Below are 23,049 nucleotides of genomic sequence, written 5' to 3' on the forward strand. Positions count from 1 at the left end.
CACCTCGACCCCTTCCTCCCTCACCCCGCCCCAGGACCTGGGGGCAGGGGGCCACCGGCCCCCGGAGTTCTGGGTCCTCGCGGCCGCGCGCCCCCCTCCGCGCCGCGCCGCCCCCCTTCCCGGCCGCGCGCCCCCCTCCGCGCCGCGCCGCCCCCCTTCCCGGCGCCCCCTCTCGGCAGCGCGCCCCCAGCGTTTCGGCGCGGGGCCTCCGCCCACCGGCTCCACGGCCCCGCTCTGCGAACGCCGGGTCTGCGCGGCCCGCGGCCCCCGGCGCCGTCTGCCAGCCCGCAGCCAAAATAAACAGCGCAAAGTCACTTCCTTCCCCCAGGGGGCCGCTTTCACAACGACGGCCCGCTCAGGTCGCGGCAGGAAGTGGCTTTTTCTGGGCCGGCACCGTCCAACCCCACTGGCCCGCCCGCGAAGAGCCAGCTTCAGGACTGGAGGCGAGGCGCCCAAGTCACCTGCCCAGCAGTGCAGTCGCTGGGACAATGAAGTCGCGAACGGACAATTTCATTATATCGCTGACAGGAGAGCCGTCTGGGGCCCCAGGCACAGCGCCAGGTTGGGTATTCCATACCTGGTTGATGGAGGATGGATGGATGGCTGGAGAATTACTTTATTAGGAAATACGCAAATGTGGGGAGAGCAGCTTTTTAAAGTTTAGCTTTGACAAAGTGGCCTCAGAGGTGTGTGGGGGCGAGGAGTAACCTAAAGCTAAAACATTAGATGGCCCCTGGCTCATTGAAGAGTCAACGGAAGAATTTCCTTTGGGCCTTTCTGTATTTTCCAATTTTCCACACTGAAATAATTTTTTAAAATTAGATAGCCACTCACAAGATAGAAATGTGTAGAGAATTACACTGCATGTAATGGTTTGTTTGCTAGAAACTGAGGTTTCAAATATAAACATTCCATTCACTAGAAACATTTTGTGAACAATTTCTAGATAAGTCTTTCAAATAACACTTTTAAAACCTGGTAGGGATTCCCACCCCGCTGCCCGAGAGGTCCTTATTGGCCTCAGTCTCTGGCCTCTCCACATGCTGGGCATTTGCCTGGCATAGTCTGGACTCACAATAAATGTTTGTCAAATGACAAAATGAACACAGACTGTGGGAATCTTAGAATTCATCTTGTCAATCCTTTAGAATAGTGAAATCAAACACATAGGGAGACCAGACTTGAAAATTCCCTGAGCAGACAAAACCAGTTTCGTCATAAAAGTAAAGCTTGGGGCGCCTGGGTGGCTCAGTCGGTTAAGCGGCCAACTTCAGCTCAGGTCATGATCTCAAGGTTCATGAGTTCAACCCCCGCGTCAGGCTCTGTGCTGACAGCTCAGAGCCTGGAGCCTGTTTCAGATTCTGTGTCTCCCTCTCTCTCTGCCCCTCCCCTGTTCACGCCCTGTCTCTCTCTGTCTCAAAAATAAATAAAATTTAAAAAAAAAAAATTAAAAAAAAAAAAAGCAAAGCTTAATTTAGCTTATTTTGCAACACAAGCAAATCTAACTTGAACTGGGTCAATACTTAACGTATGCCTCTGAAAATCATAAGCAAAACTTAAATGGATCCCCAAAATTCATACGAGATAACCATGAACCATTTCCCTTTCATTTAAGAAAATTCTAATATTAGGGGTGCCTGGGTGGCTCAGTCGGTTAAGCATGGGACTCTTGGTTTCAGCTCAGGTCATGATCTCACGGTTGGTGAGTTCGGTTTGGGAGTTCGAGCCCTGCATCGGGCTCTGTGCTGACAGTGCAGAGCCTGCTTGGGATTCTCTCTCTCCCATTCTCTCTGCTCCTTCCCCACTTACTTTCTGTGTGTCTCTCAAAAATAAATAAATAAACTTAAAAAAAAAGAAAGCTCTAATATTATAACTAATCACTGTGAAGTATAAACAGTCACTGCCTCCACACTATCTAAGTGCTTTATAAAAATATACCGCTGAGCCTCATTCCATGTTTTGGTTTGAGTCCTCCTGGTTTGCAATCTTTGGTGTGTGCACAAGAAACTTTTACTAATTATACTTCAGTGATTCATTCTTTTTTCTGAAACTTTGACAAGAATGTGGAAACAGAAACATGGAAAGCCTAAGTGACTTGTCCAAAGATCCTCATACAACTGGAACCATGATCTTTTCATTTGAAATACAATTTGTTAAAGTCCTAAATGGCACAATGCCAGTATTTGCTTAAATAGGTTGACCATATAATTTATTGTCTAAAATTGAGAATAACAAGGGGAGTTCATGATAATCACACATGTACCACAAGATTGAACCAGGGCTGTCCCAGGCAAACTAGGACATAACGTCACCCTGCACTTATGGAAAGAGACACAAATAATGATATGTAAAAGTACTGAAATATAAATTTAATGTTTACTGTGGGCTTGCTAGGTACCAGGTGCCAGGTTTCAAGCCTTTTCTCATTAATTCTCATAGCGGCCCTCAGAAGTAGGTAAAATTACCATCTCCACCTGACAGATGAGGAACATAAGGTATTAAATGAGAGATTAAGACAGCTTGATAACAGCTTGATAAGGGGCAGAGCTCAGAGGGGAGTCCAAGAGAACCGGGTGCAGAGCTGAGCACTGAACAACTTATTCCAGGTGCTTTAAATTGATAACCTACAGGTGGGTTATATTTGGTCATCACAGTGTGTGAAAGAAAAGTGAGGCAACATTTAAAACTGAAGAGATTTCAGAGGGTCCCCTGGCTGGCTCAGTAGGGCATGCAATTCTTGATCTAAGGGTTGCGAGTTCAAGCACCATATTGGGCATGGAGCCTACTTAAGAGAGAGAGAGAGAGAGAGAGAGAGACAGATTTTACATAATAATCTGGATTTCCAGTTTCCAGTGTGTCCACAGGCAGCCAGTCCCGGTTCATGGGTGGAGCTGCCCACCTGGGAGGGCACTCACTAGCTTGCCACGGTCCCCACCCACCCCTTTTGCAAACCCCCCAGTCCCCAACCCAACACTGAGGTAGAATGAAAGCAGCCACATATTATCATGTTTGCATGACTGTTTTTATCAGAGAGGAGAAATGTTCTTCAGTATCCTGGTCTCTATTAAGAGTGACCAGAGGGGGCGCCTGGGTGGCCTGGTCAGTTAAGCTTCGACTTTGGCTAGGGTCATGATCTGGCCGTTCCTGGGTTTGAGCCCCAGGTTGGGCTGGGGCTCTGCACTGACAGTGTGGAACCTCCTTGGGATACTCTATCCCTCTCTCTCTGCCCCTCCCCAACTTGCACTTTCTCTATCTCTCAAAATAAATAAATAAACTTAAAAAAAAAATGACCAGAGAGCTATGCCTATTTCAAAACCAAAAATAAAAAGGGGGGAGGAGGGTCCTCTAAGTGAGGCTCTATTGCAAGCACAATGTCCCTGTGACATGTCGTATCCCTTTCGTAACACATTTCTGAATCGCAGCACAAGACTCTGAGAAATCATGACACATTTCATAATGACCCCTTTCCTCTGCTCTCTGGCAACTTCCTGACCTTCTGACGTGGCAGCAGCCAAAGATGACTTGTTTGGTTCTAGAAGCAAAGCGTGGCACTCTTTAGGATCTCCCTAACACGATATGCCGAAGATCAAATGTTTGCCGCCTTCTGGAATGACAGGCCGAGAGCACCTTGCCCACACCTTCTCCGGGAAGCACAGCGGTGGAGCAGTTAGGAGATGAGCTCTGCAATCTGTACCCACCCAGGTTCAAATCCCTGTGTGGGCCCTAGGGCTGGCTGCCTCACTTCTGCAAGCCTTGCTTTTGGAAGGACATTAATAAGGCCCGTCTCCTGGGTTTCTGGGAGGATTATGCAAGAAAATGCTTGAAGATGCTCTGTACCTGATAAGTCCTCGGTAAGTGGAAGGGCCATAACTATTTTTTGATATTTAAGCAAGAGCCTCTGCCTTGACTGCGGCTGTGAGCTCAAGAATCTTTGTTTTGCAGCAGAGAGCCTGGGAACCAGGCTTAGCAGATGCTGCTATCTGGATGAGAGGAAACGATAAGAGGAAATAAGGCCAAGGACGAAAGTGTTTAAGCTGGTCTTCCACAGAATTAAAAGAAAAATAAATTCACAGTCCGGACGCAGGATCCTCCCCCCAATTCCCATGGGTGCCTTGGCAGCCACCATTTGTTTCTGGCCTCTCAACTTTCGGCCCCTCCCCAGGTGGGCCTGGAAGGGAGATACAGGCAGAAGAGGCCGCACAGTGTGTCAGGGCAAAGCGAGGGGGTCTCTGGGAGAGTTAGGGCGGCCTGGGGTGTACCCTGGTCCCTACCACATTCCGGTTCTGCAGAAATAAACTCCAAGGGCCGTCGTAAAGGGAAAATGAGGTCACAAAATACGCAGCTGGAAGGGAGAGTGTGGAAGGGAGTGGGGTAGCGCCCACACCACTCGGCCTGGTAGATGCTGGGACAGCGGGTGGACAGAGTCTGCACGGGACCTTCTCTGGGGCTCAAGCAGTCACACGGCTGCGGGGCCCCATTACCTACAAGAAGGAGGCTGGAAAGGAAATCTCAGATCTGGCTCAGGAGTTCAGGTTCTGATCCTGCCATTACAATCTCAATGACGTTAGGGGACTCTCTTCTTACCCGTAAACTGAATTATAAAATATTCTCCCTGACTCTTCACAGACTCCTGGGGAGATCTACAGGGAGAGAAGTCTATGGAATACTGACACGATCCTTTTAGGGTGTGTCTCCCTCAGTGACCAGTTCCTGGAGAACAAGAGCTGTGTCTCATCCACGCGCCTCCCGAGCGCATGGCATACAGCAGGTGTTCCCTATGTGTGTGCTGAATTGAACAGGACCAGGGGAGGGAGAAGGCAAGCTGTGTCCTATGGGTAAGGGTTTAACATCCTCTAAATTATACCCTCTTAAAAACAGATCTCCATATGGACAATGAACAGAAGGGAATAAAGTGAAACCACAAAATTATTTGTTGTGCCAGGAGGTTGGGATTACACATAACTTTCGATTATATTGTTATAATGTTTCTAGAGCAAATAAAACTGAGGGAAGGAAGACACAGGGGATCTTAACACCTTTGAAGAAACCAAATATTTCGGTATATCCCACAGAACCTGCCTCAGTGTCCAATGTTTGTGAATGTAACTTGCTTTGCCCTGGACGGAAACAAAGGGTCTCATACACAACACCGCACTACGGCCACTACCATTGTGACATCACCCAGACCCACAGTAACACACTAGACCTGACCTACAAAGGAATGTCTGTGCCGATCCCCTCATATTACTTCTCTCTCCCCAGCCTCCGATGCCTTTTCCTGATTTCTTTCGTACATTTTTTAGAACCATATAAAAAAAAAGTACTGCTCCCACAACCATCACTCTCTGATATCAATTTAAAATCATGGTGTGGTGGGGCTCCTGGGTGGCTCAGTTGGCTGAATGGCCACTTCTTGATTTCGGCTCAGGACGTGATCCCAGGGTCATGGGATCGACCCCTGAGTCCAGCTCCTCCAGGAGTGTGGCACCTGCTTGAGATTCTCTCTCGCTCTCTCTCTCTCTCTCTCTCTCACTGTCTCTTTCTCTCTCCCTCTGCTACCTTCCCTGCTCACGTGTGCTTTCTCTAAAATAAAAATTAAAAAAAAAAAGAAAACAAGATGTATTTAAAAATAAATAAAAAATAAATAAAATCATAGTGTGGTTAAGAGCTCTCAGGCTCCAGATACAAGGCTGGGTTTGAATCCCTGCTCTCAAACTGGTTATGTGACCTCTTCATCCCTCAGTATTGTCATCTGTTCAGTGGAGAAAAGGGTTAGCCTGTGCCAGGGGCCGTGCTGGGTACTACCCACCAGGTAGTTGGCAGTACTGGTTGAGACCACGGACAGAAAGGCCTCACCAACCTGCCCAGTGAAAAGTGAGCTTATGGAAGTAGCAGTAACCTCCATGGTAGTAGGAGGGTGACTTTCTTGGAGGAGAATTTGACAACATATATCAAAAGCCTTCAAAAGCACAAATGCAGGGCACCTGGCTGGCTCAGTCAGTGGGGCATGCGGCTCCTGATCTCAGGGTCATTAGTTCAAGTCCCATGCTGGGTGTAGACACTACTTCAATAAATAAATATTTTTAAAAACTAAAATAAAATAAAATATTAAAACAAAACAATCTCACTTCTATTTTCCTTAAAAATGTCTATGCTTACTTATTATTTTTGAGAGAGAGGGACAGAGCACAGGTGGGGGAGGAGCAGAGAGAGAGGGAGACACAGAATCCGAAGCAACTCCAGGCTCTGACCTGTCAACATAGAGCCTGATGCGGGGCTCAACCCACGAACTGTGAGATCATGACCTGAGCTAAAGCTGGTTGCCCAACTGAGCCACCCAGGCACCCCTCTATTTTCTTTTAAATCAAGTAATGTCTGGAAAAACATTTGGTACTTTCTTGTTCTTAAACTTGAGTGTCTAAATTGCCTGGGGAGCAATGTAGGCGCCCAGGCCTGGCAACAGACCTACTGAATTGGAACCGCAGAGTAAAGGAATATCTGGATTGTAAACAAGATTCCCAGGCAACCCCAGAGTTTCGGAACCACTGTATACACCTAAGTGTCAACAGTGGTTAGTTATCACTGACTTAAGAGATAGCTGGTGGGTTTTTTTCTCTTCCTTGCATTTTCTACAATGAACAAATTTGCTAATTTTAAAAAGATAGAGAATGTGTGTGTGTGTGTGTGTGTGTGTCTGTCCTTTGTTTCAAATGTAGCCCTAAGTGACCTCAACCTATATGTGCAGAGTTCTACACTAAACTCAGCCCATCTGGAAAGGGAGATTACAGAAATAAACCAGAAGAGATGCTCCCCGGGAAAGTCTACAGATGGGGGAGACAAAACACCTAGTCCTTGTGCCAAGGAGCAGAGACTCGTAACAACAAAGAAGCTGGGTGAGTCTGGATGCATTAAACTGATTCCAGTCAAGCCACCTCCCCAGCCTGAGACAGGATACCCATTATTTCGTAGATCCAATGTGCTAAGATGCATACAGAGTTATTATCCACAACAGCGAGATGAGAAATGACCCAAATGTCCAACAAGGGATAAGTTATGGTACAACCATACAATGGAATCCTACCCAACCAACAGAAGCATTGGGTAGAAATGCTTCAATAACGTATTGGCATACAAAAGAATGTTACAAAACAACATGAAAACATTTATGTCAAGTTTCGTAAAAGAAAGGGGAGAGAGAAGGGAGGCAATTTGGAAGGATATTCTCCAAAATGTTAACAGTGGTTGTTTCTTAGTGATGAGATTTCAGGTAAATTTTCTTTTTTGGTAACTTGTTTCTATTTGATTTTTTTAATGCTGTAAGTAAGTGCAATTTTTTACAATCGCGGAAATGTATTCTTTTTTTATTAGAAAGAGAAAGCACGAGTGGGGGAGGAGTCAGAGAGAGAGAGAGAGAGAGAGAGAGAGAGAGAGAGAGAATCCTAAGCAGACTCCACACTCAGCACAGAGCCCCATGCAGGGCTCGATCCCTCTACCCCAGGATCATGACATGAGCCGAAACTGAGTCAGACGCTCAACTGACGAAACCACCCAGGCACCCCAAAATGTATTTTTTTAATGTTTATTTACTTTTGAGAGAGAAAGACACAGAGCATGAGTGGGGGAGGAGCAGAGAGAGAGGGAGCCACAGAATCTGGAACAGGCTCCAGGCTCTGAGCTGTCAGCACAGAGCCTGATGTGGGGCTCGAACTCACAGACCACAAGATCATGACCTGAGCTGAAGTCAGATGCTTAACTGCTTAACCGACTGAGCCACCCAGATGTCCCTACGATGTATTTTTTGAAGTAATCTCTACACCCAAAATGGGCTTAAACTCATGACCCCGGATCAAGAGTCACATGCTGTGTGACTGAGCCAGCCAGGTGCCACCCAAATAAAAAAATTAACTTAAGAACAAACTGGAAGATACTTGTAACAAATGCAGCAAGAAGCTTATGTAAGTCAATGAGAAAAACACAGACACCTGCAAAATTTTAAGCCGCTTAGATCTGAAGCGAGAAGATGATCGAGGATAGGAACACAGTTCACAAAGAAAAAATGTTCATGTCTAATTAGGCCACGGAACATCTTTACAAGCACTTGGAATACTAGTAATACTAGTAATGCTCTTATTTGCTGGATCTGAGCACTGGCTTCATGGGTGTGTTGTTTGTGAAAACTCATTGAACTGAACATTTGTATGTTCACTTTCCTATATTTATGTTATACTTCAAGAATTAAAACTTTTAAAACCAAGGGATTGATAAACACAAAGTTCAGGGCAGAGTTGGGTTGGGGGGAATGAAGAGGAAGACAGATGAGAAGCACATAGCTAGACAGAAGTATTGGAATGTCCTCTGTCTTGGATTAGGTGGTGGGTTCCCAAACGTTCATTATACATTAATCAATACTTATTTGTAAAATAAAAGAAGACCATGGAAGGAACCAAACAGGCCAGCATTACATCCCTGGCTCTGCCACTCACCAGCTATGTAATCCTGGCTCTGAGTGTTTCTGGCTCAATTTCCTCATCTGTGAAAGGGAGGCATAGGAGACTTAAAATATTGTATACGTGGAATTGCTTAACATTGACTCTTGCCGACTTGATGCGCTCAGTAAATATTCGTGTAGTCTCCATTTCCCATTTGTTGCACAAACAGTGTTATACAGAAACGTATACAATTTTAAAAAGCACAAAGCCTTCCAAAAGCCCGTCCCTTAACTGGCGCCCTTCTGATGTGCTCTCCAGTATGGGACGTACGTAGTGCTACCGAGTGCTTCTAGAGTGCTGTGTCCTGCTGTTGTCTAAGTGCAAACTTGCACTTCAGCGTCGTGGGTCCTCTCCCCTAGCCCCCTTCTGTACACACTCGACGGCTAAGTACAAGGTAGAGAGGGGCAGCCTCGCGTTTGGAAGGCTGTTAAGGGGAAGAGCGTGGAGGTGGGTCCCCACAGCCGCTCCGCGACCCTGCGCTCGCCCCGGGAACCTGCCTGCGTTTCCGGAAAACCCGCCCCGAAGGCTGAGCCCCGGGTGGAGAGGCCCTACTCCGATTCGGCACTTAAAAAAACGATGGGAGAGGAGGGTGGGTAACAGCGGGGGGAAAACCGCAGCCAAGGTCTCGGCAGATCAGCGTCTCAGGCCCCAGGGCCGCCCACCCCGCTCCCCAGCAACCCTCCCGCCTCCCGGGGCCAGGCCGCTGTCGCCTGGCCGAACCGCAGCCCAGGACAGATACCTTGGCGTCCGGGCCGCCCAAGAAAGGCCCGCCCTTCCAGCGCGCCCCTGATTGGCTCTGCGGAGTCACGTGCTTCGGGCTCGGACCAGTTACGCGGTGGGAGTCAGGGGAGTGCTGCTGGCGTCACGTGGTTGGACGAGGAGAAAGTTGCCCCCTGCCTCCCAATTGCCAAACACGCAGACGTGTTCAAACAAAAAAAAGGCCTTATCTATAATCACCCTTGTTGGATAATACATAACACAATATGGTATAGAACAGTAGAATGTGACCTATAATCTGTTAAATTTTGGTATGACTTTCCTACCAATTTTATCTATAGACTCAAAATACACTATATACTCATGTGTATGCACATAATATGCATATATAATTTGTACAGTGTGTGTGTGTATATATATATACACACATTATATATGCAGATACATCACACACCTACACAGACGTTTTTGAATCTTGTTTTTGTCCTTAACATCTCAGCAAAAGGATTTTTCTGTCTCTAAAAACTTTTGTAAAAACCATTTTCATGGCTATGCTATTCCATGAGGCGCTGTATACTACCTTTCATTTATTCACTATTAATAGTCTTCAATTTATAGATTTTCATAATTATAAATAATGTTATATTGAACATATTGTTACATCAATCTTTGTTGGCACTATCGTCAGGGGTGAAAATGGTACCTTGTTTGCTAGTAATTTTAAACATTTTCCATAGGCTTATTAGATACTGTTACTCGTCTTCTTTGCAAAACTCTGTTCACAGCCTGTGCTGTCTTACCTATTCTGATTTTAGATGCCTTAGAACTACTGGGGAGGGGCACCTAGATGGCTCAGTGGGTTAATCGCCAAACTCTTGATTTCTGCTCAGGTCATGATCTCACCATTTGTGAGATCGAGCCCTGCATTGGGCTCTTCACAGAGCATGAAGCCAGCTGGGATTCTCTCTCCCTCTGCCTCTCTTCCCCTCTCACTCTCTCTCTCCTGAAATAAATAAACTTAAAAAAAAAAAAACAAAAACAAAACCTACTGGAGATTCTTGTGTTTTTCCCTATTGGCCTCTATGAGCTTCTTGCCAAAGACATAATAGATCTCTCTTCCCTGTGTGTTGTTCTTTTTAAATTTTATTTAAGACTCTTTCTGGTCACAACTGCTTTCACTAATGGTAACCACTCTCCTGATTTCAAACAGCATAGATTAATTTTGCCTCTTGTATTTTATATTAGTGGGATCATGAGCTCCCTTGCGTCTTGCTCAGTGTTTGTGAACTTCATCCACACTGTTGCACAGAGTTGCAGATTGTTCCTTCTCATTGCTCTATACTATGCCCTTGTGTGGGGCTACTATAATGTATCCCTTCTACTGTTGATGGGCATTTGGGTAGTTTTTAGTTGGGGCTGGATTGCAGTTTGAGGCTATTATGAATAGTGCTGCTATTAATAACTTTGCTTTTTTAGCTGTTCCTTTCCTTGTTTTAGTTGAAGCTCCTTGGATTATCTACTAAACACAAAGGGGAAAACATAACTTTTTAGTGGAGAAATCTGGTAAACAACATGAACCAAGCGACCAAAGTTAGCATTACCAACTGAGGAACAAACATACTTAATGTGACACAATGGAAAGGACACAACATCTCCCATGTAGTTTTCTTTCCAAAAATGTTTAACATGAATGTAATGAGTGAACATCAGACAAATATAGACTGTGGACATTCTACAAAACAACTGGCCTGAAGTCATTAAAAAAATGCAATGCTTATAAGACAAAAAGACCAAGCAACTATTCTAGAATAAAAGAGATTGAGGAGACATGACAACAAATTGGATCCTGGACTTTAAAAAAAACAGCTGTAAAGGGTATTCTTGGGACAACTAGAGAAATCCAAACAAGGACTGCATGTAAGAAAAAAAAAAGGTTGTATATTTCTTGAATGTGATTATGGTATTATAAAGGATAATGTCTATGTTTTGAGTTGATGGTGAAGTATTTAGGTGTGAAATGTCATGCCTACAACTGTCTCAAAGCTTCACCAGACAGACACACACGCACGCACACACACACACACACACACAGTGAGCTAAAGCAAATGTGACTAAACGTTAACAGTTGGTGCTTCTAGGTAAAGAGTATATGGGTGTTCACTATTTTCTCAGCTTTTCCAATGGCTTGAGGAAGTATAATATCAAAGTAGTACTCTGGGATTTTTTACCCCACTCGACATTCTGTCTCCAAGATTCACCCATGATGACGCATGTCGCTGAGGTTCACTACTTTCACTGCTGCATTATATTTCATTGTGTGTCTATACTCTGTAATTTATCCATATTTCTTTCAATGTACATTTGTTTGTTTGGCTATTATAAAGTGCTTCCAGGCTCTTCTAAACCAACATTGCTCTTCTAGCCTCAGATCCTTCAGAAATGAGGTTAAGCATCTTTGGGGTTATACCAGAAAATCCTTTCTTGGGGGCCATGACTGACTGCAAGGCTGTTTCCAGTTGAATTCCTACTTGCCCAGGCTGGTCTCACTCACAGCTTCTCTCCTCTCAGGTTCCCAACCCCATGTCTGAGATTGCAGAGATGTCTATGGCTCCCATCTTTCTTCTTTTTTTAAAGTTTATTTATTTTGAGAGAGAGAGCGAGAGCGAGAGAGAGAGAGCACACATGGGGTAGGGGCAGAGAGAGAGGGAAAGAGAGAGAATCCCCAGCAGGCTCAGAGCTGTCAGTGCAGAGCCTGATGTGGGGCTCAAACTCACAAACGGCAAGACCATGGCCTGAGCCAAAATCAAGAGTCAGACGCTTAACTAATTGAGCCACCCCTGGGGGTCCTCCTGGCACATTGTCTGCACTCAGGAAAACAAAACCAAAACAGTTAAGTGAATAAACGAAAAATGAAGGTCCGTGATAAGGCATGTGTCTCCACTTGTTACTAGCATGTGCATAGTGTTTTGTAAGATTGCCTTGTGGTCATGAGAACTTGCCTTCTTAGACACATCTGCATGCACTGACATTAGTTGTATATTTGCCATTTAGAGCTACATAAATTGTCCATTGTGTTAAGACACCTTAGGTGCTTATCCATTATCTTACCATCTGGCATTTAAACGGTTTCCAGTTTGTTTTGCTACTATAAATAGCACTACTATGAGCATTTCTTTTTCTTTGGGATTAATGCCTTATAAATTCCCCAAAGTGGAATAATGAGGTCAAAGGATATGGAGTCTTACATAACTAGTTTCTTACATACTGTCTGAAAGACTGAATCCTGAAAAACCGAACCAATTTATAGTGCCCTAGTCATACAGATTGGTGTCTTCATAGCTGTCAAGATTAGATATTCTGTTTTTGCTAGTTTAATTACATATTTAAAGAAAGTTAATTTCTGGGGCGCCTGGGTGGCGCAGTCGGTTAAGCATCTGACTTCAGCCAGGTCACGATCTCGCGGTCCGTGAGTTCGAGCCCCACGTCAGGCTCTGGGCTGATGGCTCGGAGCCTGGAGCCTGTTTCAGATTCTGTGTCTCCCTCTCTCTCTGCCCCTCCCCCGTTCGTGCTCTGTCTCTCTCTGTCCCAAAAATAAATTAAAAACGTTGAAAAAAAAAATTTAAAAAAAAAAATAAAAAAAATAAAAAAAAATTAAAAAAATAAAAAAAAAAAAAGAAAGTTAATTTCTTTAATTGCTAGCGATCTTTTCACTTTACATGTGACAACAGGCCCTATAAATTCCCTTAAGTGTGATCAGCTATAGATTGAAATTAAAACTGTAATAATTATAATCTACTTGTCCAATAATATTTAAAAGTAAAGATTCTTTCCCCCACTAATGTGTTGTTTCTCCCATTAAGTTCTTATAACAAGTTTAAGTCTACTTCTGGAATTTATTCCAGTCCATTGGATTCTTTTCTGTTTAATCCCATGCCATATGTTTTTCATGACTGTGACGTCATCTAAAACTCTGAAAGGATAGCTCTCCTTATTGCCTATTACAAAAAAAAATTCTCATCATGAGAAAAAAAAATTTGTAGCCATTTGAGGCAATGGATGGGGCAATCATTTCACAACATATATGTGTGTCAAATCATTATGCTGCACACCTTAAACTAATACAATGTTACAGGTCAATTATACCTCAGTAAAACCGGTGACGGGAGGTTCTTTGGAACACTGGTCTGCTCTTTTCTTTCTTTCCTTTTTTTGTTTCAGTAACTACTTACTAAATGCCACCGTGTCCAAGGCACTGTGCGGGGCCAGTGTGGGGCCATAAATGCCTGTCCCGGAGTCCAGGAAGGGAAGTTGTGGCTCCACCAGGCAGGTGGCAGTGATGAAACATGAGAGGAGTTCTAGAAAGAAAGGCTTCTTCCAGCTGAGGGCAACTTGAGGCCTCAGGTGTGAGCCGGGACTCGGACCTGTGGAAGCAGGCACTCCAGGCTGGGAGAAAAGCCTGAGCAGAGGCTGCGCTGGGCAGAACCAGGGCCATCTCTGCGCGACAGCAAGTAGGTCGGTTTGATTTGTGCCAGGGGTTGAAGAGAAAGGGTAGAACCTGAACTCAGCAGGCCCTCAAATTCCCAATTCTGAAAGTTCAGACCTTGTTCTGTTGAGGATTAAATCTGCCTTTTAGGAACAAATGTGGCAGCAATGCTGGGCTCTGCACTGAGGATGGAGGGGAAGACAGGAGGCAGTGACCACGGATGCAAAGTGAGTGACAAAGGCCAGAGGAGGAGAGAATTTTCAAAAAGTGTCCATCCGTAGGAAAGGAGTTTTTTTGTACACCCCTTCACCAGAATCCTGGGCACTATTAAGGAGGTGGCAGTGGGGCACCCGGGGGGGGGGGGTGTCAGTCGGTGGGGCATCCAACTCTGGCTCAGGTCATGATCTCGTGGTTTGTGGGTTTGAGCCCCGCATCGGGCTCTGTGCTGACAGCTCAGAGCCTGGAGCCTGCTTTGGATTCTGGGTCTCATCTCTCTCTCTCTCCCCCTCCCCCACTCGCGTTCTGTCTCTCTCAAACATTAAAAAAAATTAAAAAAAAAAAAGGATGCGGCAGCTCTCTAGCCTCTCATGGAAAGACCCACAAGAATATTATAAAATAAAAATTACTTTGTCACACCATAGAGTATAAAATGAGGCCCCAACTGTCTAAAAGGAGTATTTATGTGTGTGTGTGCATATGCATAAAAACCGGAAGATGACCCCATGACAGGGGTTACTGTAAGCTGTGGGCTGAGGGGAGGGAGGACCCCAAACTGTTTATGTTTCACTTCCGTATGGTCTGTTTTCCACCGAGCATGCATTCTCTAAACCGAGGGTATCGACAGCACCCCCACGCTGCAAGGTGAGGCCTGAGGAGGTCTCTGGAATTAATAATCCGGGAGCCTAGTTACCGGGACCATTGAGACGCAGCACGCTACAGTGGCCGGGGGTCAGGAAGCAGCTCCATTTGCCGGGGACTGTCTGGGTTTTCACACTTAAAGTCCAGTCTAGGAAACTCCTCAGTTCCTACGTGAAGGTCAGCTGGAGAAGCTTCATGAAGAAGGGAAGTGAAGGGGCGCCTGGGTGGCTCAGTCGGTTGAGCATCCGACTTCGGCTCAGGTCACGATCTCACGGTCTGTGAGTTCGAGCCCCACGTGGGGCTCTGGGCTGATGGCTCAGAGCCTGGAGCCTGCTTCCGATTTTGTGTCTCCCTCTCTATCTGCCCCTCCCCCATTCATGCTCTGTCTCTCTCTGTCTCAAAAATAAATAAAAAAAAAAAAACGTTAAAAAAAATAAAATAAAATAAAAGAAGGGAAGTGAAGAGGGAAGGTGGGGGATTGAAGGGTTTTAGGAGCAAGAACAACTGAGGATAGGATTTTTTTTTTCCTTTCGGATTTAAATTGAGGTTCAGAAAAAATATGGTTACTTTCAGAGTAGCTGGTGAAGTGTCACTGAGATGTAACAGGTTTAGACCGGCTTTGATCTCCAAACAAAAGTGCTACAGTTAGGATCTCATCTGTTGAGGACTGTGTTTTTTCACATTTAAGTCCCTTGGTATTCGTGTTCTCCCTTCCTAATAATAATGAAAATAGCAATAATTTAATACGGTTTGCTAGGAAATTGACTCTGTACCAGGCATGCATCTCATACACATATTATCTCATCTCTGTGTAATATGATACCCCTAAGAGGGGGTTTTGTTTTATTTTTCCCCTTTTACAAATGAAGAAACTCACACAGCTGGTGAGCGGCCTTACCTCAGTCCTGATTTACATTTCTGGAGGACTGAGGGGAGGTGGGACATTCCTGGGCACACCTTGCTTCTGCCTCAGTCTACACCTGGGCCGGGTGGGGGGACCACATCAGCTTTCCCTTCCAGACACTCTCGGGAGGGTGCCAGGAACAGATGGGAATCTGGCTTCCTGTTTTTACCTGTAGGAAGCTCAGGACAAAAGTGTGTCACTGTGTCATCCCAGAGGTGACCCAGAGAAAGAGATACAGAGAGGGCACCCCACCCCATGCTGGGGCTTAGCCCCACGTGCAGTGTCTGCATGCTGGTCTCCCCTTAGCCCAGGTGAGCCCGAGGCAGTGACCAAGACTCCTTTGTGTCTTTCCCAGCATCCTGAGTCCTTTTGTTTGTTTGTTTGTTTGTTTGTTTATTTTTGAGACGCAGAGCATGGGGGGCGGCGAGGAGCAGAGAGAGGGAGACACAGAATCCGAGGCAGGCTCCGGGCTCTGAGCTGTCAGTACAGACCCTGACGTGGGGCTCGAACTCACGAACTGTGAGACCAACACCTGAGGTGAAGTCGCATGCTCAACCGACTAAGCCACCCAGGTGCCCCTAGGTTGGTTCCTGAGTTTCGAAAGGCAGAGTGGCAGGAGCCAGGGAGGAAGAAGGGAAGGGCATCCCGGGGCAGAGGAAGGTTCAGGGGGGATGGAGCAGACCGTGCTAAGGACAGGGGGAAGGTGTGGGGGCCGGGGGACCTGGGAAGAGGCTATGGTCTCCTAGCCATCATCTAGCAACACAACCAGAGTTGTGGGGGCAGAATGCACAGTCAGAGGAACCAAAGTGGGGAAGGGCAGGGCTGAGGTTAAGCAGAGAAGCAGCCCCCCCATCCCCCCATCCCCCCACCCTGCGGCCAAGGAGGATGGGAGGGGTCTGCACAGTCAAGGGGAGAGGAGGGGGAAGGGCAGGAACCCCCCTGGCGTTGCCCATCAGGCCACGTGTGAAGCTTGGGAGCCGACTCAATCTGTCCCCTAAGTGGCTGGAGCTGGCTGATGCCGGCAGGTCAGGTCCCCAGGGTCACAGATGCCACTGTGTGGCCTTCACCCAGCCTGCCTGTTTACTGACACCACTGAGGAGTGAGGAGTAATGGGGATCTGCAGTGCCCAGGGTGAGATCCAAGAGCTGCATCACCACTGCCATGGTCCACCCCACCCAGATTTATAGGATCCAGTCATGGGAAGCGGCCCCTCCCATCTCATGAAGGACCAAACAGGAAGGGACACTTCCTGTCAGCAGTGCCCAGGCCCTCCAAGTCCAGGGACCCCCACCAGAGGGGTAGGCGGAGGTGGGCTCAAAAGAACAGGCCACAGCCATCCCTGCTCTCAGCGCAGCCCCACGATCCTCGGACCAAATGAATGAGCCTATGAATCCCTAACCTTTGGGAAGCTGGGGTGCAGGGCGGGGGGAGGAGGGCTGACTCCTCCTCCATCAGACCCCTTCCGTCACTCGCTTATGGAGGCCTCCTCAGAGGGGGCATCTCAGATATCCTGAGGATGCTGAGCAGGTCTCAGTCCCTGTGTCTTGGGCCCAGTGGGACTGGGGGAGAGACAAGCCCCCTGACACAGCCAAGGTATAAATAAACACAGGGTTGCCCGCTCTACCGTCTTCCTAGGGTTCCTCTCAGGACAGACTCATCGAGAGGATGTTCTAGAGGGCTTAGAGCTAGTGGGGAAAAACCCACCCAGCAGAATTTTCCAGCCTTTCCTAACACATACCACGTAATTCGGAGACGCAGCATGTTCTGGTACCGAAGTGTTCAGGCTCAGCAGCCACACCTGAGTTCGCATCTTGCTTTTACCACCTTCTAGCGCTGTGGCGGTGTGCTCTCGAGCACATGACTTAACATCTCGCATCTGCTGACTGCCGGTGGTGGTGACGCCCTCCCAGGGTTGTGAGATACAAGAGCTGTTGCCTATTGAGCCCTGGGCGCGGCGCCCGGCCCATGAATAATGGTAGCGCCCATGAATAATGGTCGCTGTTATCACCTCATCCCTCTGCAGGGTGCAACAGGGCTTAAATTAGCGGTGAATCCAAACTAATACTCTTCTGAGAATTTCATGGCACTTCTGAAATCATCTCACCGGCCCAAATCCCTGCACCACGCAAGCATCAGAAAGGGAAGATTTCTCTAATGTGCACTGATGGGGACAAAGACCTGGGCTTCCTCCTCCCCTGCCTGCGACCTCGCCTTGTCCAGGTGAGCCTGAGGCGGAGGGCCAGCTCCCCAGCATCAACTGCGGCTCAAGCCAGGCGCCACCCCGGCCCTGGCAGCCCACAGAAGGCAAGCGGGGTGGAGCAGGGAAGATTGGGTTTTGGGGGGCTGGCGGGTAATAAGGAGGCTCTGAACTCCGTGACTCACCAGGAGCGGGGCCGGAAGTGCAGGCTATTTGTCTGGCTGACTGGCAGCAGCAGGGATACCTGCCTGCCTCTCAGAAGGAACGTCTCCCTCCCTGTTCTCCAGACAGTGGTCTGTCCCCACAGGAAGACCTCCCAAGGTCTCTTCACCCTTCAACCTGGGTACCTGATCCCCGGGACCCCAGCAACCCTCTTTCCAATCCGCATCCCCTTCCTCCTCTGTTCAGAAACCCCAGGGGTCCCTGGGGTTCCCCACCCCCACCAGCAAGTGGTTCCCCCATTTTGGCCTCCCAGCCACCTGGCCGGCTTCCCCTTTCAAGCCTCTCCTCCACCCAACTCACCCACATCATTCCCAGACAGCTAGCCCACCTTCCGGGTCTCCCTCTCGGCTCCCCTCCCTGCCGCTGCAAAGCCTGGTCCCACAGAGAGCCCTGGGGACCCTTTGCCCCACTCAGTTTCTCCCGCCTCCAACAAAACTTGCTCTGAGGATGCGTCTTACACTCTTCTGTACCTTCCCCCCCCCCCCCCCCAAGTATCTGGTTCAGCCTTGAGCAGTGAATGCTACAAAAAAAAAAAAAAAAAAAACCCACACCAACCCTGCAATTAACAAAGAGGTCTTCCAGCCACACTGTGTGGGGCACTCCACGGTGCTGGAGAAGAGACGGGTTCTGCCATCACACACCCACAAGGCACTGCCAAACTGCTGCCTCGCTGCCCCCAAGGGGCGCTGTGGTGCCCCATACTCTCACCCCACAGGGCTCCCCTGCTGGTGGTCAGACAGCCACTCGCAGACAACCCCCACCCCCCAGGGTTAAGTTCCGCCCCAGCACACTGGCCTGCCAAGCCCAATCCATCCCCCCCCAAGCATTTCCTGGACCATTAGGATCCTGACGGCGGTAAACTGTTCCCACCCGTGGCTACCAAATTCATCAGGTACAGGGGCATGAGGAAGGACTGCGGCCTAGAGGACCGGCATTCCGGCCGAGGGAACAATGATGTGCAGGGATAGCACTGGTAACAACTTCTCCTTCCCGTCACTCCACTGCCGCTGTGGGGACCCGTCCCCCCACCGCCACCTCCCTGCCCACACCTAAGCTTCGTGCGGGGGTGTTCAATGCGATGCCACTGGGAAGGGGCCCCTCTGAGGCTGTGGGGGGTACACGTCCTGAGACGCAGCCCGAGGGAGGGCAAGAAGAGGGGGGACGGCAAGGGAGAGGGGACCCTCTCCCCCTCCCTGATGGGGCCTCTCCCCAGGCATTTCCAGCTCCCTCTGTCAAAAGCTCCATGAGGGAAAAGGCCGAGTCAGCATCTAGGCCACCACTCTCCCAGGGCCTGACTTTCAAATGTGCTCTTGGGCTGTTGGAAGGGCCATCCTCCTCCACCCCTCCCACCCTGCCTCTTGGGGGATCCTTCACAGAGGAGCAAGACACAGGCAGGAGGGCAGGGAGGCAGGGGACAGCGGGGGGTAGGGAGATGCTGCCTGGTTTGCGTCTAACATTCAATTCCAGGTGGGTGTGGAGTTCAGTGGTGGGGGGTGGGGTGTCTACATGGCGTGAATGTGGGTCACTCCAAACCCCATCGCTCCCATCCACACAATCCGGACAGCACAATCGGGCAAATACGTGTTGTGGTCCTCTACGTCACACTGCCCAGGCCAAGCAAGCAAGCAAGCAAGCATCGGCCATGGCTAGAGAACCCAGACCCTCCGGGGGGCTGTTTGGGTTTTGCGCAAAACTGCAAACACTGCACTACTGTCCCCTTCCACTGACCCCCATCCGCAAATTAAACATAAAGCAAGATGAAGCTGGGCCCAGCACTGGGGCTGTAGTAACTACACTCCTGGGAGGTTCCAGCTTTGACTCCTGCACCGCCCCCCCCCCCCCACCTCCGGAAGTAGATCTTTCCCTTTAGTTCTCAGATTCTTGGTGAGGGGTCTGTCTGTCCCCACACGTCACTGTCACCCTTTGAAAGAGCAGCAGAAAGAAAAGGCACAAGTTCGGTTTTTTGTTTTGTTGGTTGGTTGGATTTTTGCATCTTTAGCAGCTTTTTTGGGGCCCAAGGTCTGTCTACTCTGGAGGGGTGCCAGTTTGGTCAGAGCCACCCACACACCACCACACACACACACACACACACACACACACACAGTGCCCAGCTTGTCGCTGCATCCTGGGGGCACAAAAGTGCCCCACAATGTTTCCTTCAAACAGTGAGGTTGCCACATGCCACAAGCTGTCCTTGAAAAACAAGTGTGGAAAAGAAAATATAAACGCCCCCGAGATGCCAGGAAGGGCAAAGGAGCCCTTACGAATAATTCGAAAACAATAATAACGTATGGGTCCTGGGGCAAAGCAAGGAGACTGGCCTGGAGGGAGCCTCTGGTTTCCCCGGACGCGCCCTGCAGGTCTCCGGGCCCAGGGCAGGGCCGGCGCCGGGTGGTCCGGGAGGGCGGGCGCGGGGGTCCTCCCGGAGCCCGCCCTCTTCCTCCGAGGCAGCTCGAGACCCCCGAGCTCCCCTCCCCCGCCGCCTGCCACATCTGGTTCCACTCAGGTCCTCCCCCACCTCCCGGCGTGCTCCTCCTCCCCTCTCCTCCCCACCCCGCTTTCAGAAAAGCGGAGACGATTTTTAAAAACCCAGTCACACACACACACACACACACACACACACACACACGCACGCACGCACACGCACACACGAACACGCACACGCGCTTCTGAGAGAAAAAAAAAAAAGGAGGGAAAAGTCGAGAGCGGCCCGCTCCCCGGCGCCCCCCCTCCCCCGGCCCGGCCCCCAAAGTTGGCCAAGTTGGCAGCGCCTTACCCGGGAGGGCGGCGGCGGCGGCGTCCCCGGGGGCGCCGGGGTGGCCGAGGTGCAGACCCCCGAAGAGCAGGACGCAGCGCAGCAGGTGACGAGACCAGGGCGCGGGGCCCGGCCGGCGGGGCCCCATGCCCGCGGCGCTGGGGGACGCGGGGACCGAGGGCGCACGGGCGCGGCGCGCGGTGGCAGAGCGGGCGCTGGGCTGTGACGACCGCCCGCGAGGGGCTCGCGTCTTCCTCGGGTCGGGACGAAGTGATGCCTCTCGGGGAGAAGAGGGGAGGAGGAGGGAAGGAGGCTGGCCCGGAGCGGGGCGGGGGGGAGGGAGGGCGGAGGGAGGAGCGCAGAACCCGGAGGAGGGTTTGAGGGGCAGAGGGGAAGGGAAGCGGGCAGCGTGGGATGGGAAGGGGAGGAGGCGCGGGCGGGCGCGGGGCCGGGGCCCGGGCCGCAGAGAGAGCGCCAAGGGGGAAAGAAAGGGGAAGCGGAGAGGAGGATCCGCGGGGTCGAGGAGGACCCCGGCGTGCGTTCTTTCTCTCGCTCTCCGTCGCCCTCCCTCTCCCCGCCTCGCCTTCCCTCTCTTCTCAGTCCGGGCTTGGAGCCCCAGACGCTGCGTCACAGCTCCCTGGCTGGCGCGGGCGGGGAAACGACTGCAAAAGTTTCCGCAAACTTCACGGCGTGGCGGGACCTGGGCTGCGAGGCTCGGTGGGGCGGGGGCGCGCGGCAGACCCAGGCGGCCAGAGCCCTGCCGCGGGCGCCCCCTCTATCCCGCCTTTCTGCGGACGTCTGCTCTGGCGAGCATCCGCTACCTCCACGCCTAGGAGGACCCCTGGTCGGGTCTGGGGGGAAAGGGGCGGAGCCCAGGGCTCGGCCACCAGGGCGAAGATTGGGGGGAGGGGGAGGCAGGGCCCCCGGCCGTGTGCGGAGCGCAAACACTTGCACGTCGTTTTAGCATTTGCGCGACCCCTGGGTCAGCGTCCTTGGCGCAAAGGGGTGCAGTGCTTTTGCTAGTTGGGGTTGCATCCAGAAACCTAGAGAAAAATCTGTCCACTGAAGACAGACGTCCTCACTCTTACCAGCAACCATACTGCTGGCCGGTCGCAGAGGGCCGAATGGAAATTTCATAAAAGGAAAGACAATCCACAGTTATTCCGTATTATGCAACAGGTCACCGCAGTGCAGAGCACTGGACTGGGAGTCAGGATGTTGGAGCCTAGCCCCAGCTCTACCTCTGATTCCCTGAGCAACTCTGGAAAGTCGTTTGGGATCTCTGGGCTCGAAGGAGGACTGAGGCATTCAGAGACCCTAAATGCAAAGGAGATTCACGTTCTCCCACCACGAGTAATCCAATAAAAACACTAGGAAACTGTAATATAAATTTTATTGTTTCCTGGGCTGTCCACCTCGGTGCTATTTTTGGAAATAGGGAACTCAGCTTTTTTTTTTTTTTTTCTTTTTAACTACCTTCAGTAAATCTTCCCCTCCCCATCTCTGCAGTAAGAATACGGGGCCAGAGATGCTCATTTAACTCTGTCTCTGCTGGGCTGAGATTCTTGGCAAATGTGAGTCCAGAGGCTGCAGGGCCCCAAAGTGAGCACCCGTGTGAAATCGCCTACAGTCCCCTGGAAAAGATTCCCACTATCCATACTTTGGCCCTAAAAAAAATGGTTAGCCACCAGGCCAGGGGAGCCCCTGGCACTGCACAGCTGGCTTGGGGAAGTCTGACAGAACCAAGTGCCTTCTGGGACACATCTTCTTGATGTGGCATGTCCCAGGACCCCAGTGCTCTGCAGGTGACTGGCCATGCTGGGGCTGCCTCAAAGATCATCCTCTTGGCATCCCCTGTTCACAGTCCTGTTATCTACAAGGGGTTGACGACTGGCCAGCTTTAACTAAGCTGCTCTTTTTCTGTCCTGAGAGGCCAGATCACAGGATGCTTTTTCTCGAAGTCATCTTACAGGCTGCTGACTTATCTTTGGATGTGCTGGCCGCAGTCCTTACCAAGCGGTCCCCTTTCTTCTGAAGGGGAACTCAGGCAGGGTACCCGAAGAGCCCTCCAGGTTCTGGAATAGGGCCGGTTCAACATTCCCCACCATTCCTGCCACCAGCAGGGCAGAAGCCAACTACCTGACCTCACCAGTCAATCACGTGGGTCCAAAAGCCCCACTACTTGCCTGCACAGGACACAGAGTCCCCAGCACACAGGAGATGCTCTCTCATTTCTTCATTCACCCACTTCATGACCACTGATTGCTAGCCCTGTGCTAGCTGCTGGGGGAACAAAGATCAGCCAACAGTCGTAGCCCTAGAAGAGTTTTGTTTAGTGGGGAAAATAGACCCAATTTTTGCCATCCTCCAGGCAGAGAAGACGGCAGGCAGCTCGGGGGCTGAGGAGCACAAGTGCATTGCGCT

The 23,049-nt window shown here is 49.8% G+C and overlaps 1 protein-coding gene and 1 long non-coding RNA gene across 4 annotated transcripts in view; one reads left to right on the forward strand and one right to left on the reverse strand.

Moving 5' to 3' along the window:
- The window catches only part of MRC2 (mannose receptor C type 2), a 52,265-nt gene extending 31,346 nt beyond the window's left edge, over window positions 1-20,919 (reverse strand). For 2 of the 3 annotated variants that reach the window (XM_053892177.1, XM_053892176.1), the window contains exon 1: window positions 20,647-20,918. In XM_053892177.1, the coding sequence (XP_053748152.1) occupies window positions 20,647-20,773 (127 nt within the window). In that variant the 5' untranslated portion in view covers window positions 20,774-20,918. Of the gene's footprint in view, window positions 1-20,646 lie in introns of all 3 variants that reach the window. The other variant, XM_053892178.1, reaches the window with a different exon arrangement.
- On the forward strand, window positions 3,531-4,929 carry LOC109277122 (uncharacterized). Its single transcript, XR_008418558.1, has 2 exons — window positions 3,531-3,855; window positions 4,639-4,929. It is a non-coding gene; the product is annotated as an uncharacterized LOC109277122 (long non-coding RNA).
- Window positions 20,920-23,049: the final 2,130 nt, after the last annotated feature.

The sequence above is a fragment of the Panthera pardus genome, unplaced genomic scaffold, assembly GCF_024362965.1.
Source record: "Panthera pardus isolate Hobbes unplaced genomic scaffold, ASM2436296v1 HiC_scaffold_3, whole genome shotgun sequence".
Classification (NCBI taxonomy): Eukaryota; Metazoa; Chordata; class Mammalia; order Carnivora; family Felidae; genus Panthera; species Panthera pardus.